Source organism: Notolepis coatsorum (assembly GCF_963971535.1).
Source record: "Notolepis coatsorum genome assembly, chromosome: 9".
NCBI lineage: Eukaryota > Metazoa > Chordata > Actinopteri > Aulopiformes > Paralepididae > Notolepis > Notolepis coatsorum.
Window position 1 is genome coordinate 30,913,278 of NC_140173.1, and position 17,120 is coordinate 30,930,397.

The following is a 17,120-nucleotide window of genomic DNA, read 5'->3' on the forward strand; positions in this document are numbered from 1 at the left end:
AGCCTGGATCACTCTGAAACTATACAATATTCACCACGGGATAACACGCAAAAGTATACATGAACAAATTTACTCTTTTTTACATGTTGTAGAGAGTCCCTATACAGCTAAAGAGACTAGTTTTATCTGGTCTCACAGCGGCTAAAAAGCTGATAGCATCACAATGGTTTCAACCGGAAAAAATGTGTCGGAAGGTATGGGTTCTTACATATCTCGATGTGATTTATCTAGAAATATCTACAGCAAGAATTTAGGCCATGTGAGCGGCGCGGGGAGCGGAGCGGGCGGTTTTGACGTGAGCGAGGAGTGGGTTTTAAAATGGGTCGGCGCGACGTCCGGAGCGAGAGTTCTCCTCCGCTCCAATCCACTCCAGGCCGCTCACAGTGGTTTAACACTGATGTAATATACATGTAGTACAATGCCAAAGCAACAGATGGCGATGTACAAACATGAAGGCCATTTTCAACCAATGAGAAGTGTTGTGAAGGGCCAGATTAAACCGAATATATATATTTATTTATATATATATATTTAATTGTATTTGTATATTCTCTAATATTCCCTGATATCCCTTGTATATTCCTTGTACAATATGCATTGAATATCCATTCTAGCCTACTGAACATCCCATAATAGTCTCCATTCTACTATTGGTCGAGACCTTGGTGCCAGGCTGCCATACCCCCTCAGACCCAGTTCAAACGTACCGCTCCACATGTACGAACAAGTCCTAGTTCCGCGTAGGAATCTGGCTACCGCACCACTAATGGGACTATTTGTTCATAGTGCGTATATATACTGCGCTACTAAAGTAGGACTTTCTTTTCAGTCCAGTTTCTTACCCTCCAATAGAGTCACAGACGTAAAGCCTCCCCGCGACGCCACGTGTGGGAGTAAGGCCAAGTTCGCCTACCATCGGTATTGAGACATCGTGTATATTAATATTTGAATAGTCATATTTGGCACTATATCGTCGAGTTGGACGTAGTCTATTAAGCTAATAATAGTCTGTTAATATATAGTGCTTCGTGCGGTGAGAATACTACCGTAGTCAGTACCCCATCGTTTCGGGCAGAGAACTGGCTGCTTACCCAGGGTGGTTGACCCCATGTGAAGCTGCACCCGAGGAGCGCCAGAGCCGACGAGCGAGTGGACCTGTATACCGGATTATTCTACCGACGACAGCCCGCCTTCCCAGGCACGGATTATGCTTTGTATACTTTGATTATTCCATGGATAAAGACCCCCGACACTGCCGTGTGTTGGAACCCCCCCCCCTGGAGAGGACGCAAGGTGAGGAGACGCTCTGCAAGACGAGGTCGCTTCACGTCTCTCCCCCGTGGACCGGAGAGAGCCGGCCCACAAAGAGTCCACCTGCTTTCATCTGTGGTCCAAGGATCGCCGGCGCATTGAACGGCACTACAGTGGGTTCACCTGGGATACCCTTGGCCGGACGAGGCAGCCGGATTCTACCCCCCCCCCCCTCCTACTCCTGTCGGCTTACAAGCGACCGGATTAACCCCCTCTAGTGTATCTAGTATATAATCATTAAAGTATCATTGCTGTTATTCCTTAACTATTCCAGGTCGTATATTTACCACCTGCGCCTTCAGAGATTGGACATTCTCTATTGATATACCGACGAATACTCTTTGCCATAAAAGTGCATACTATTTCAATTCATAAATGTAATTAAGTGATTAAGTGCTTGTTCTACACACCATCGCTGTGTAGAAATAAAGACCCGTTTCTAATTCGTACATTTGTGTTGGATCCGTTTCATCTACGTGAGAGTGTTTATGATAATATATTTATGCCGTGTACTGGGTGGCCGAATATTAAGTACAAAGGTAGTGGTAGTAAGTATCATATCTAGTAATACAGTCAGGGTATTGTACCCCTCAGTTACAATTGGTCCTTCGAGCCGGATGGTAATTAGTGTAATATTAATATAGTGTTATTAATATTGAAATGGCCTATGATGAACACTCCACGAAACGATCCTCCTAACCAACGCCCGCAGCGCGAACGACGGCTCCCTCAGTACTTAGAGGCTTACGCTGTCAGTCAACAACCTAGTCTTCTACTAACAGTAAACGCGGTAAAACTAGAAAGTAAAAGTATGTCTAACCCCAACGCCCAGACTACCCCGACCATAGAGGCCCCTACGGGCTCTAATGTAACTGACCAAGTTCACGGTGGGGACCAGTGGGAACCAGACATGACTTCACACCCCGCCAGTACTGAAGAAGTAGTCCCCGATGAGTCCCGGGAGGAATACAACGCTACCGAGAGAGAACTCGGCACGGAAGAAGACGGGGAGAGCACCGTGGAGATAGAGCTCCAAGGCTCCGCAAGGAGTACCCCGAGGGAAGGCTCCCCTATACAACCGCCTTCTCCCAGCGAGGCAGAGAGGACCCTACAGCAGGCCTTCCTCATCAGCCTGAACGCCGCTGCTGGAACGCGACCGACTGCAGATCCAGCAGCGAAGCGAACACGAGCAGATACGTCTAGAAATAAGACGCATTCAGATGGAAGAGAATGTGGCCCGAGAACGAGCCGGTGCTCAACGGGACGCAGCGCGCGACAGACAGCAGTCGCAACTAATAGAACAGCTGATCAGACGGACAACACCCTCTCCCTCCGCCAGAGGCTCCAGGAACTCGTCTAGACACACCTCCAGGGCGGCATCCCCTAGCCGAGTAAACAACCCTGAACTTGACCAACAGACGAGGTCTATACCCCCCACAGACCACCTCCCCCCACCGGTCCAAGCGAGACCTAGCAACCGGGAAGGAGCAGCATATCCTGTGGAGAGGCTAAACCAGAGACTACAAGCACTGGATGACCTAACTGAAGACGAAGAGGAAGAGGAGGAGAACCACGCCCGAAGACAGCACAGTACTCTACCGGACCAGGAGGCCCGGTACAGCCCAGGCTATACTCCCGCGGAGCTGCGCTACAGACCCCCGACTCTATACAGGGAATGTGGAAAGGATCCTGGAGAAGCTGCCGCCCGCTCGTCAGGAGCGCTTTAGGCGGCAGAGGGACCACCGAGACCCGAATGGCCCCGAACCGAACCTCCTCGATCTAGCAGACTTCCTGGCGAGAGAAGTCAGCAGCCTACGGCTAGATACATTCGGACGGAGCACCCCTGGCTCCAGAGAAGGAACCAGACGACTAAATGATGGAAGAAGATCGGTGACTGTGATGCACCAATCGGAGTCAGTACCGAGCAGCAGGAGCCACAGTACCCCCTCCAGAACGGAGAAGTGGAAGATAGTGTGCCCCTACTGTGAGAAAGAACACTGGCTAGCGCAATGTGACTCCTTCCCCAAGCTGAACGCGGAGGAAGCAGGTCAATGGATAAAGTCCAACAAGCGCTGTTTTCGCTGTGCGCGCTCACACATGGCAGCCGAATGCCGCTTAAAGAAAAGGTGCACCAAGTGCGATGGAGCCCATCTGGACATACTTCACGACAGTAACAGACGGCGCCCTTCACCCGCACCATCCAGCCGCAAAGCGAGCGTCATGTACATCGATCCCGCCAGCAGCAGTGGAGCCCGAGTACTCCTAAAAGTAGTGCGTGTGACACTAAGCTACCAGAATAAAGTCCTGGACACTTACGCCGTCCTCGATGACGGGTCAGAGAAGACCCTGCTGCTCGCCTCCGCTGCGGCCCAGCTAGGGCTGCGGGGAAGCGAAACCCAAATGACAATTCGGACAATAAGACGAGATTTGAAGGCGATAAAGGGCGAGAATGTCTCATTCTCTATCGCAGCAAGCGGCCAGCCTGAGCGACGGTACCAGATTGCAGACGCTTTCACCAGCCAAGAAATAGGACTGTCGCGGTACAGATACCCCGTCGCCAAGCTGATGGAGAAATATGCACATCTGCGCAAGTTACCGATCCCGCCCATAGACAATGCTATGCCGACCCTGTTGATAGGCTCCGACCATGCAGACCTCATTGTCCCGATAGACCGGGTTCATACCGGACCCCGAGGCTGTCCTGCAGCAGTCGAGACCCGTTTGGGATGGACTCTCCAAGGCCCGCTCGCCAAATCTCTCAACCGAAGTACAGCCACTAGATGTCTCCACTCCCGAGTCACAGAGGGAGAAACCGCACTCCTGCAACACGTAGAGCGGCTATGGACCTTGGAACAAATGCCCTTTAAGAACGGAAAGAAAGACATTCGCTCTAAAGATGACATTTACGCAATTCACCTCCTCGAGACAGGGACCAAGAGAGTCCCGGTCAACGGCGTGTTGAGATACGCCACGCCACTCCTGCGGCGAGAAGGAATGCCTACTTTCCACGCCAAGACAGACGCCACAGAACGGTACCTGCTGAACACGGAGCGGCGCTTAGCCAAGAACCCCGCCCAAGAGAGTGTATACCGCGCTGAGATTGAGAAGCTCATCACAGCGGGACACGTCACAAAGATGGACATTAAAGAGGCTGACCAGACCACTGAATCGTGGTACGTGCCCCACCACAAGGTCCATCACAACGGTAAAGACCGCATAGTATTTAACTGCAGCTACCAGATCGGATCCCAAAATCTGAATAAAGAGTTACTGCCCGGTCCCACACTCGGCCCCTCCCTACTCGGCGTTCTACTCCGCTTCCGCCAGGAAAAGGTGGCCATCAGCGGGGACATTAAAGGAATGTTCCTGCAGGTGAGATTAGTAGAGGCGGACAAGCCCCTGTTACGGTTCCTATGGAGAGAGAAGCCAGGAGATGAGCACCCAGCCATCTACCAATGGGAAGTCCTCCCCTTCGGAACGACGTGCAGCCCCTGCTGTGCGACATTTGCACTACAGAAACATGTAGCAGAGGACCCAGCAGCGGACGAAGAGGTCCGACACAGCGTAAAGAACAGCTTCTACGTAGACAACTGTCTACAAAGCCTTTCAACCCAGGAAGAAGCCGAGGCTCTCCTGATTAAACTCCGCGCCTCATTGATCAAAGGCGGCTTTGATCTCAGGCAGTGGGCCAGCAGCGATCCGCAAGTACTGCGCAGCCTCTCCTCCGAGGACAAGGCAGCCAGCAGCGAGACCTGGATGGCTACAATCCCGGGAGAAGCCCAGGAGATGACCCTGGGATTGGTGTGGCGATTCAAAACAGATTCGCTTCACTACAGACACAAGCCCCTGACTACGGAGCAGGGAAGGCCGGCGGCGGCGCCGACCACCAGACGGAGTGTGTACACAACACTCGCCCGACAATATGACCCGCTAGGATGTATTCTACCGTACACCACCAGGGCAAAAATTATTGTACGAGCATTGTGGGACAAGGACCAGGGCTGGGACGACCCCATTCCCGCACACCTTGCATCCACCTGGAGAGAGTGGGAGATGGAGCTCCACTCACTCCCAGGCGTTAATATGCGCCGAAGCTACTTCCCACCCACGGTGAGGCCAGAGACATGTAAAATGGACTTACACGTCTTCAGTGACGCCTCAGAGGTCGCATACGGATCAGTAGCCTACTTGCGGGCCCAAGACCAGGGGGGAGAGATCTACACAGCATTTGTCCTCGCCCGCTCGAGAATAGCCCCACGCAAGCAACAATCTATCCCACGTCTAGAGCTCTGCGCAGCCCTAGCCGGAGCGCACCTAGCCACGCTCATCCAACGTGAGCTCACCATACCGGTGTCTAGAACAATCCTGTGGTCAGATTCCACGACGGTACTCGCCTGGATCAAATCGGACTCATGCAAGTACAAAGTCTTCGTGGGAGTCAGAGTCACCGAGATTCAAGACTTAACCGAAGAGTTAACCGGAGAAACAGAGTGGCGCTACGTTGATACAAAACAGAACCCAGCTGACGTCATCACCCGGGGGATGCCCCTGGATGACCTCACCCGTCGCAATGTCTACAGTGACGGCCCCGCATTCCTAAGACTCCCGGAAGGACAGTGGCCCATGCCTATCCCGAGGGAAGCAAGTCCAGAGGAGGTGGAAAATAAGAAGTCCGTGTTCTGTGGATTGAGCACCGTAGCCTCCACCGACCCTAACATAGACGATTGCACGTCCATAGAGAGTGCACAACAAAGAACATTCCTGCGGTACCACCCGGAGTGCAAGTCCCCCGCTGATATGTCAGCAGCTAACTACGAGGAAGCAGAATTGCTTCTACTGCAGCGAGCCCAGAGAGACTCGTTCCCCGATGAATTGGCCTGTCTACAGGGAGGAAAGCCCGTCCCATCCGACAGCAGATTAATTCACCTGGCCCCCGAGAGCGACGCTCATACCCTCATCAGAGTGGGTGGTCGCCTACGCAGAGCCCCCAATCTACCGGATGACATTAAATACCCGATCGTATTGAACAGCCGACACAAGGTCACAGAGCTGATTATAAAGAAATACGATGAGGATGTACATCACGCAGGAGCAGAAAGAGTCTTCGCGGAAATCAGACGTCGTTACTGGATCCTACAAGGAAGAGAGGCGGTACGACGCTTCCAGCGAACATGTCTAGACTGCCGCAAGTGGCGCGCGCAGCCCAGCATACCAAGGATGGCTGACCTTCCTCCATGTCGCCTCCGAATCGGTGACAAGCCATTCCACTCAATGGGTATGGACTGCTTTGGCCCGCTGCACATAAAGAAAGGAAGAGGAACCGAGAAGCGGTGGGGTATTGTATTCAAATGCATGACCACCAGAGCGATACACATCGAGCTTCTCCCGACCATGAGCACAGACTCATTCCTTATGGCCTTCCGAAGATTCACATCACGGAAAGGAAGACCGTCTACCCTATTGTCCGATCATGGGACAAACTTCAAAGGCGGCGAAAGAGAGCTGAGAGAGAGCTTCCAAGCTATGGGCCCAGAACTTAAGACCCACCTCGCTCCAGCACAGGTTGATTTCCAATTCAACCCCCCAAACGCACCCCACTTCGGTGGCACTTGGGAACGAGAAGTGCGCTCCATAAAGACAGCCCTGTACGCAGTACTTGGGGCCCAGACTGTGGCGGAAGAAGTCCTACTGACAGTCCTCACGGAGATTGAGGGAGTACTTAACTCGAAGCCCCTCGGATATGTCTCCAGTGATGTGGCGGATATCGACCCAGTTACCCCCAACACACTCCTGATGGGGCGGCTAGATCCTGCATTACCACAGACAATGTACCGGCCTGAAGAAGCGAACGGCCGACGAATGTGGAGGTACAGCCAAGTATTAGCCGACAAGTTTTGGAACAGTTTCCTACTGCACTACCTACCGTCTCTACAGACCCGCCAGAAGTGGGTAAAGGAGAGAGACAATTTGACAGAAGGAACAGTCGTCATGATTATTGATCAATCACTGCCCAGAGCTATGTGGCCGGCCGGCCGCGTAAGCAAAGTGATCACCGGTGCCGACGGCAAGGTCCGAGCAGCTGAAGTGCTCGTCCAGGGTCGCACTTACACCCGTCCCGTGGCAAGGCTCATAGAACTGCCTCGACTCCCAGACACAATCGATGATGACCATGACCCTACAACCCTATGACTTTGTGAAGTTGACTGACCCCTACAGCAAACCCTTATGTGTAAATAGACAACGCGATTAATCTGTCTCTGTTTAACTGATTAGGTCTGGGACCTATTCAGGGGGTGGCTGTTGTGAAGGGCCAGATTAAACCGAATATATATATTTATTTATATATATATATTTAATTGTATTTGTATATTCTCTAATATTCCCTGATATCCCTTGTATATTCCTTGTACAATATGCATTGAATATCCATTCTAGCCTACTGAACATCCCATAATAGTCTCCATTCTACTATTGGTCGAGACCTTGGTGCCAGGCTGCCATACCCCCTCAGACCCAGTTCAAACGTACCGCTCCACATGTACGAACAAGTCCTAGTTCCGCGTAGGAATCTGGCTACCGCACCACTAATGGGACTATTTGTTCATAGTGCGTATATATACTGCGCTACTAAAGTAGGACTTTCTTTTCAGTCCAGTTTCTTACCCTCCAATAGAGTCACAGACGTAAAGCCTCCCCGCGACGCCACGTGTGGGAGTAAGGCCAAGTTCGCCTACCATCGGTATTGAGACATCGTGTATATTAATATTTGAATAGTCATATTTGGCACTATATCGTCGAGTTGGACGTAGTCTATTAAGCTAATAATAGTCTGTTAATATATAGTGCTTCGTGCGGTGAGAATACTATAGTCAGTACCCCATCGTTTCGGGCAGAGAACTGGCTGCTTACCCAGGGTGGTTGACCCCATGTGAAGCTGCACCCGAGGAGCCCCAGAGCCGACGAGCGAGTGGACCTGTATACCGGATTATTCTACCGACGACAGCCCGCCTTCCCAGGCACGGATTATGCTTTGTATACTTTGATTATTCCATGGATAAAGACCCCCGACACTGCCGTGAGTTGGAACCCCCCCCCCTGGAGAGGACGCAAGGTGAGGAGACGCTCTGCAAGACGAGGTCGCTTCACGTCTCTCCCCCGTGGACCGGAGAGAGCCGGCCCACAAAGAGTCCACCTGCTTTCATCTGTGGTCCAAGGATCGCCGGCGCATTGAACGGCACTACAGTGGGTTCACCTGGGATACCCTTGGCCGGACGAGGCAGCCGGATTCTACCCCCCCCCCCCCTCCTACTCCTGTCGGCTTACAAGCGACCGGATTAACCCCCTCTAGTGTATCTAGTATATAATCATTAAAGTATCATTGCTGTTATTCCTTAACTATTCCAGGTCGTATATTTACCACCTGCGCCTTCAGAGATTGGACATTCTCTATTGATATACCTATTCCTAACTGCAACCATCAACTCCTCACTCAACTCGGGGGTGGTCCCCACCTCCCTAAAACAAGCCAGAGTCACGCCGCTCATAAAAAAACCAACCCTGAACCCTACTGTCATAGGCAACTACCGTCCTGTCTCTCTTCTCTCCTTCCTTTCTAAAACACTTGAACGTGCTGTATCCAACCAACTTACTACTTATCTCTTACAGAATGACCTCCTAGACCCTAATCAGTCAGGCTTCAGGACTGGTCACTCCACAGAGACAGCCCTCATTGCGGTCACAGAGGCACTTCACTTAGCAAAAGCGAAAGGCCTCTCCTCTGTCCTGATTCTCCTAGATCTATCTGCAGCCTTCGACACAGTCAACCACCAGATCCTCCTTGCGGCCCTCGCAGGAATGGGAGTGGCTGGCTCTGCGCTGACATGGCTGTCATCATACCTCAATGACCGCTCCTACCAAGTGTCATGGAGAGGGACCCTGTCAGCCACCCGCCCCCTGCGGACGGGTGTCCCCCAGGGCTCGGTTTTAGGACCCCTTCTCTTCTCCCTCTACACTAAATCACTGGGTAACATTATCACGTCTCATGGCTTCTCCTACCATTGTTATGCCGACGATACTCAACTCTTCCTCTCCTTCCCTCCCTCAGATATCCACGTCTCTGTGCGGATCTCGGCCTGTCTGTCCGACATCTCAGCCTGGATGACGTCCAACCACCTCAAACTGAACCTAAGCAAAACAGAATTGCTCCACCTGCCGGCCAAATCCTCCCCCCTAACCGACCTTTCAATCACAGTCGAGAATGCAGCTGTGACTGCGTCCCCGACCGCCAAGAACCTTGGTGTTGTCCTCGACGACCAGTTGAACTTCTCTGCTCACATCGCAGCGACGACCAGAACCTGCCGATTCCTCCTGAGCAACGTCAGAAGGATACGCCCCTTCCTGACAAAAGAAGCCACCCAACTCCTCGTCCAATCAACAGTCATCTCCCGCCTCGACTACTGCAATGCACTGCTCGCTGGCCTCCCGGCCACTGCCACTAAGCCTCTTCAACTCATTCAGAACGCAGCGGCCCGCCTGATCTCAAACCTACCGAAGTCGGCCCATGTCACCCCACTTCTTAGGGACCTGCACTGGCTCCCCATTGCTGCACGAATCCGCTTCAAGGCCCTCGACCTAGCATACCGTGCGGCAAAGGGAACCGCTCCCGCCTACCTCCGGTCAATGGTCTCTAACTACACACCCTCAAGACCCCTACGCTCTGCATCTTCTGGCCGCCTCAGACCTACTCCTATCCAAGCTCCGGGAGGGTCATCAAAGAGAAGTCGCCTATTCTCAGTCCTTGCCCCACAATGGTGGAATGAACTACCCACCCCAGTTAGGACAGCCGAATCACGTCCAATCTTTCGCCGTCGACTAAAGACGCACTTCTTCAACCATTATCTGAATTAAAAAAAAAAAAAAAAAAAAAAAAAAAATCTAACCCTAACTAACCGTACTGTCATGCACTTGTCCTAATAAACTAACCTACACTGTAGCACTCAACACTTTGATGAACATTGTTGCTCAGCTGATAGAGTTGTGCCCTTCCTGATGGCTTGTCGTACAGAACTTGTAAGTCGCTTTGGATAAAAGCGTCAGCTAAATGACTAAATGTAAATATACCGACGAATACTCTTTGCCATAAAAGTGCATACTATTTCAATTCATAAATGTAATTAAGTGATTAAGTGCTTGTTCTACACACCATCGCTGTGTAGAAATAAAGACCTGTTTCTAATTCGTACATTTGTGTTGGATCCGTTTCATCTACGTGAGAGTGTTTATGATAATATATTTATGCCGTGTACTGGGTAGCCGAATATTAAGTACAAAGGTAGTGGTAGTAAGTATCATATCTAGTAATACAGTCAGGGTATTGTACCCCTCAGTTACAAGAAGGGTGAACCTGTGATATCCTGTTCAGGCTTTGTCACTCACTCCTGTTAGAAAAAGTATCGACGCCATTGTTGTTGTCGTTAGCTTACATGCTAACGTTAATGGCAGCGACCATAGCATTGTGGCTCGGCTAGCTATCATCGCTTAATAGAGCTAGTGAATGGATAAACAACGTTATTTAACATTGCAGAATGGGTACAATTACAATGCGGCTCAATACAAACAATTGTTAAGGGGCCCAGGGGGTGTAGACTGTTGTAGTTTGAGCTAATTTACACCATGCTCCAAAAAAAAAAAAAAATCTGCCGAGCGATCTGGCGCGGGGAGCGCTCGATTCAAGGTGAGCGGTGAGCGAGCGGAGAGCGACTTGGGGGCGGGGTCAACATGAGCGATTAGCGGAGCGGACCAAGCTTTAAAGAGCGAAGAGCGGATTTCTCGCCCGCGCCGATCCGCTCACGTGGCCTGCAGTGAAACCAAAATTGCAATCTGGTTAGAAGTGGTGGAGAGAATAAAAGCTAGCATATGAATTGTAGTGCCTGGTTAGGAACGAATGATAATGGATGGATTATCCAAGTGGGGATCCGGGGGGGGTGAGCGAGCAGGAGCATATGTATGTATGGTATTAGATAGCAAGTATTAGGTATATATCTCGTATACTACATTTATTTAAATGGTGATTTCATTGGATGTTTACTGTTAATGCTTGTGTGTCTAATTTTATGTTATGTTTAAAAAAAAGAATACAAAAATAAAATGCAAAAAAAAACATCGTGACGCACAGTGAAAATGCCTATCTTTTAAAGCATGGCCCATTGACTACAAGGATGGGGATAATGGCTGGCGCTGAATGAGTTAAAGGAACGAGGAAAATGAAGGACACTTTAAAGGAAAACTCCAACATTTTGGGAAATTCGCTTATTTGCCATCTACCCTGGAGTTAGACAAGAAGACACATACCTTTTTCTTCTCTGTGCATGCAGTAGGAGTAGGAAGACGGGAACTAGGCTAATGGAGGAACCTACTTCCAGTGACTGATGCTAAGCTAGGCTAACGGTGCACGTCTTCCTACTCCTACTGCATGCACAGAGAAGAAAAAGGTATGTATCTTAACACTCCAACATTTTGGGAACCCTGGAGTTAGACAAGAAGATGTATACCTTTTTCTTCTCTGTGCATGCAGTAGGAGTAGGAAGACATTGGGAACTAGGCTAATGGAGGAACCTACTTCCAGTGACTGACGCTAAGCTAGGCTAACAGTGCACGTCTTCCTACTCCTACTGCATGCACAGAGAAGAAAAAGGTATGTATCTTAACACTCCAACATTTTGGGAACCCTGGAGTTAGACAAGAAGATGCATACCTTTTTCTTCTCTGTGCATGGAGTAGGAGTAGGAAGACATTGGGAACTAGGCTAATGGAGGAACCTACTTCCAGTGACTGACGCTAAGCTAGGCTAACGGTGTGCGTCTTCCTACTCCTACTGCATGCACAGAGAAGAAAAAAGGTATGTATCTTCTTGTCTAACTCCAGGGTAGATGGCAAATAAGCAAATTTTCCAAAATGTTGGAGTTTTCCTTTAACACTTTCTCTGCCAAGGACGCCTAAACTCGTCATTCCCCGCCATGCTCATTCTGCCAATGATGCCGTAACACGTCATTGAGATCAATATTTCAAAAATCTGTGATCGCAATCATATTTCTCCCCCGGAGACTTGAGATCTACTGTTGATCCCCTCTCAACTCTCCAACGGTTCAAAAGCGCCATCTGGTGGCCGATCGGCGGATCGCCCAAACCGGAAACCGGAAAAGGAAACTGGTGCTCATTTCAATTCGGTCCGATCACTCGCTAATAGTCCCGGGACTCGAGCTAGACACAATGGATAGCAATCCGTTACCAATAACTCGATAAACAACATGATTTGGACGTATATACTATTATACAACCTGGAGATGGATCGCATATTTCAACATCCCATAATAGGAATATTTTTGCTCCACGCTCATCGCCCAACGCTACGAGGAAGCTACGGTGAGTTTCAGCATTTTTTTTTACCATGTTCGATACTAACTGCTCTAATGATCATATCACCCACACTAGATGAATCATCTAACGTTGGCCACGGAATTATAAACGACCCCCCCCCCCCATTCGGTCAACATCAGATGATAAGTAGTAACTTGTAGAAGCACGTCCATTTGAATTTTTTTATCTCGCGCCGATCGCTATCAAACTGTATACAATCATCAATATAATGCATTTAGGGCTATAAATCACGTTCTGCAGAAAGCTGCAGAAAACGATAAAAACATATTTATACTTTAGACCGTATTTTAGTATGAATATGTGAATGAAAAAGTATAACGTTGCTACACCCTGAACAATAGATACTTGATGTTGAATGGGCCATAGTAATGTCAATTTAGCAATACAATTTAAAAAGTTATAGCCCTGCAAAGAAGGGGAACTTCTCCATAGACAAATAGAGCTGGCAGAGGATGGTATAATGATGTACATAAGCCTGGCAAAGAAAGTGTTAAGGAAAGAACTGTTATGTTTCTTGTATAGTATAGTTTAGAAATAGGAGGTATAGCATAAGGATATAGAGTAAAAAATGTATATTGTATAGTAGTGTACATAGGACCCAGTGCCTTAATTCGTAGCTAACATTGTATTGCATTATCTCAGGACTTTAACAGGTCTATTTTATGTCTATTTTTATTACCTGTTTATTATGTCTATTTTATTATTTAGTATTATTGCACAATCAAAGCGGGCATGGTCACCCGCTTCTCACTGAACACGTCATTATTCCTGTTCTCACTGAACACGTCATTATTCCTGTTCTCACTGAATACGTCATTATTCCTGTTCTCATTAGACTGATGATGATGTCACTCTCTTACTCCTCCATTTGGCCCAATTATATCTGTGTCACAGCTGTTCAATCACAGTTTAGGCTGGTCCAGTACAGTAGGACATGCCTTAATGTGGACTGCAGTGTGTGTGTGTGTGTGTGTGTGTGTGTGTGTGTGTGTGTGCGTGCGTGCATGCGTGCGTGTGTGCGTGCATGTGTGTATGTGCGCATGTGTGTGTGTGTGTGTGTGTGTGTGTTTGTACTCACCCTCTGAGGTGTGCTTAGCGTTTTGTCCCTTTAGTAATTTCTGGGGAGCCATCATGGCCTCCAGGAGAGGAAACCATAGAACCTGGAGAGAGGAGAGGAGAGAAGAGAGAAGAGGGGAGAGAGGAGAAGAGGGGGGAGAGTGAGCAGAGGGGAGAGCGGAGAGAGAGAAGAGGAGGGAGAGTGAGGAGAGGGGAGAGCGGAGAGAGAGGAGAAGAGGAGGGAGAGTGAGGAGAGGGGAGAGCGGAGAGAGAGGAGAAGAGGAGGGAGAGTGAGGAGAGAGAGGAGAGGAGAGATGAGAGAGAGGAGAAGAGGAGGGAGAGTGAGGAGAGAGGAGAGGAGAGAGGGGAGAGGAGAGAGGAGAGAGAGGAGAGAGGAGAGGAGAGAGGAGGAGAGAGAGGAGAGGAGAGTGGAGGAGAGAGGAGGAGAGGGGAGGAAATGAGAGAGGAGAGAGAGGAGAGGAGGGGATTGGAGGAGAAGAGAGAAGAGAGGAGGAGGAGAGAGAGGAGAGAGAATAGAGAGGAGAGAGGAGGAGAGGAGATGATTGGAGGAGAAGAGAGGAGAGAGAGGAGAGAGGAGGAGCAGAGAGAGAGGAAATGGGGGAGGATGGGATTTAGAGGAGAAGAGAGGAGGAGGAGAGGAGAGAGGAGAAGATGAGAGGAGAGGAGAGAGGAGAGGAAATGAGAGAGGAGAGGATTGGAGGAGAAGAGAGGAGAGGAGTGAGGAGAGAGAGGAGGAGAGGAGAGGAGAGGGGAGGGAGAGGAGAGAGGAGAGATGAGAGGAAAGGAGAGAGGAGAAGAGGAGATAGACGAGAGAAATCGGGAGAGGGAGAGAGAAGAAAGAGAGGAGAGGAGGAAAGTCAATCAATCAATCAATCCAGCCATTCATATCTTCAACCATCCACCCATCCATTCACAGTCCTCTCCTTCTTACCGTCTACGCTGAGTGGAGATACTCTGGTTTGACAGTACCTCTCTCTCTCTCTCTGGTTTGACAGTACCTCTCTCTCTCTCTCTCTCTCTCTCTCTCTGGTTTGACAGTACCTCTCTCTCTCTCTCTCTCTCTGGTTTGACAGTACCTCTCTCTCTCTCTCTCTGGTTTGACAGTACCTATGTCGACTATGCTTGCACCTCATGGTACCAAAGCACCTCAAAGGCGCTAAAAACTAAATTACAAACATCTCAAAACAAACTGGTCAGACTACTGCTTGACCTTACTCCTAGAACCCACCTCACCCCTGCCCACTTTGACAACCTAGGATGGCTTAGAGTAGACGACAGAGTACAGCAACTTGTAATGGGCCTGGGCCCTCATTTATCAACGTTGCGTACGCACAGATATGTGCTTAACCCGTGCGTACAACCATTTCTAAGCAGTGTGGGATTTATCAATTTGAACGTGAACTTGACTTTGTGCTTATATTTACGCACAGCTCGGAGCATGCGTAGCTGACACCCCGCGGTAGAAGATCGTTACTGCAGACGGACGGCATTATGCGCTCCTCAGTTCATGCAGTTTCAACACGGAAATAAGCTTTCGTGCATTACTCCCGACACTGGCACGTGTTCTGTATGAACCGTAATTCATTATAGTTCATTGTGAAATAGCGACAGTAGTGTAATTATAACGGGCTCATGCGCGAACAAGAGGTTGGCTTGCTTGTTTGGCACGGGGGGCAGACGCAGAACACCCACCTCCAAACGCCATTAAATATTGTTTCAAATAAAAAGCGACATACTATTATTTTGTGTCATGTTTCCAAATAAGATTGGCCACAACTAAATGCTTTCTACTTCAATTTGTTGGTTAGAATAGATTACCTCGCTCCGTTGAAACTTCACTGAGCTCTGCGCACAGACGTGATAATAATAATAACAACAATAATAATAATAATAATAATAATAATAATAATAATAATAATAATAATAATAATAATAATAGCTTCATTTTATATAGCGCCTTTCAAGAGACCCATGCAAGGTCGCTTTACATAGATAGGGGGGGGGGGGGGAAATAACAAAGTAATAAACATAGTGGACAGACTATGTAAATATGATGATGGGATTCAAGTTCGCGTTTTTATTGATCACATGGGCAGGCTATACATAGGCTACATGGCACGGTCCATCGTGATATTGTAGATGGATCGAGTAATAGACTGTTATTACTGTACCACCCATTGTGACAACAGCCTTGTGAGCTCCCGCACACAGACATGATGGAATTCAAGTTCATGTTTGTATTGATCACATAGGCAGGCTACACATGGCGTATAGGCTACATCATACATGTCAGTGAGATTCATTGTTCTTGTATATGCTCTCGTATTATTGTTTATATAGGCTACCCAATACTGACATCAAAATAGATTGTATGCCTCTAGAAATCATATGCAGCAGGTAGAAAAATGACGGAAAATCCGTCGCGATTTGGAATAAAATTGAGGAGAACTTTAATCCCCGGGTATTAATCGAACCAAACGGAAAAAGGCAGTCATATTCCAGCACGGTCTTTATTAGTGTTTGCGCTGCCCAGGCAGCAATGGTTAATAGATATCATATCCGACATCACCGTACGTGTACACGTCTGTCAGCCTGTCACGTATTTCTCCATAACACGCTTCCCTCGGCTTAGTCCACTTTTCCACATTTCATGGGGGTGTTCCATTACCGTATATGGTTAATCGGGCGGTTCTGGTATGCTTAAAACAGTGCACGAGCTCCAGCTTAGGAGCAAGGTGATATTTATCAAGACAGGTGTGCGTAGGACCTGTGTACGCACGTGTGATAAATCCAGTTTTTTTTGTGCGTGCACACATTCTAAATTCGAACGGAAGTAGAATACTTTCTAAGAAAAGTTGATAAATGAGGGCCCTGGTCTACAAGATACACTACACGACCAAGGTACCCATGTACATGTCAAAATACTTCCCAAAGGTCAGTAAATACCATGATCACAACACCAGAGGGAGCTCCACAAATCATGTTAAAACCCAGATTCGGCTCAAACAAGGGACTAAACACGTTTCGCAATTATGCCACATCAATGTGGAACGCCCTACCCAAAGCTGTAAAGGAATGTGAATCACTACCCACTTTCAAAACCACTCTCAAAGAACACCTACGGGAGGCTGCAATTTGAAACTGGCCCCTGTAAATGTCCTAACCCAACCCCCTCCAATGTACAGTAAATTACCTAGTATGGTTGTCAATATTCCAATGTACAGTTTTGCTTGTACAGTTGTACAGTGTCCTCCCCCCCCCCCCCCCCCCCCCCAACCTCCTCCAATGTACAGTTT

General features: G+C 48.8%; 1 protein-coding gene across 1 annotated transcript in view; it reads right to left on the minus strand.

Moving 5' to 3' along the window:
• vps8 (VPS8 subunit of CORVET complex) overlaps positions 1-17,120 on the minus strand; it is a 197,320-nt gene that overhangs the window by 45,809 nt on the left and 134,391 nt on the right. Inside the window, 1 exon segment of the mRNA XM_084321817.1 lies at positions 13,826-13,907. Within this exon segment, the coding sequence (XP_084177943.1) occupies positions 13,826-13,907 (82 nt within the window).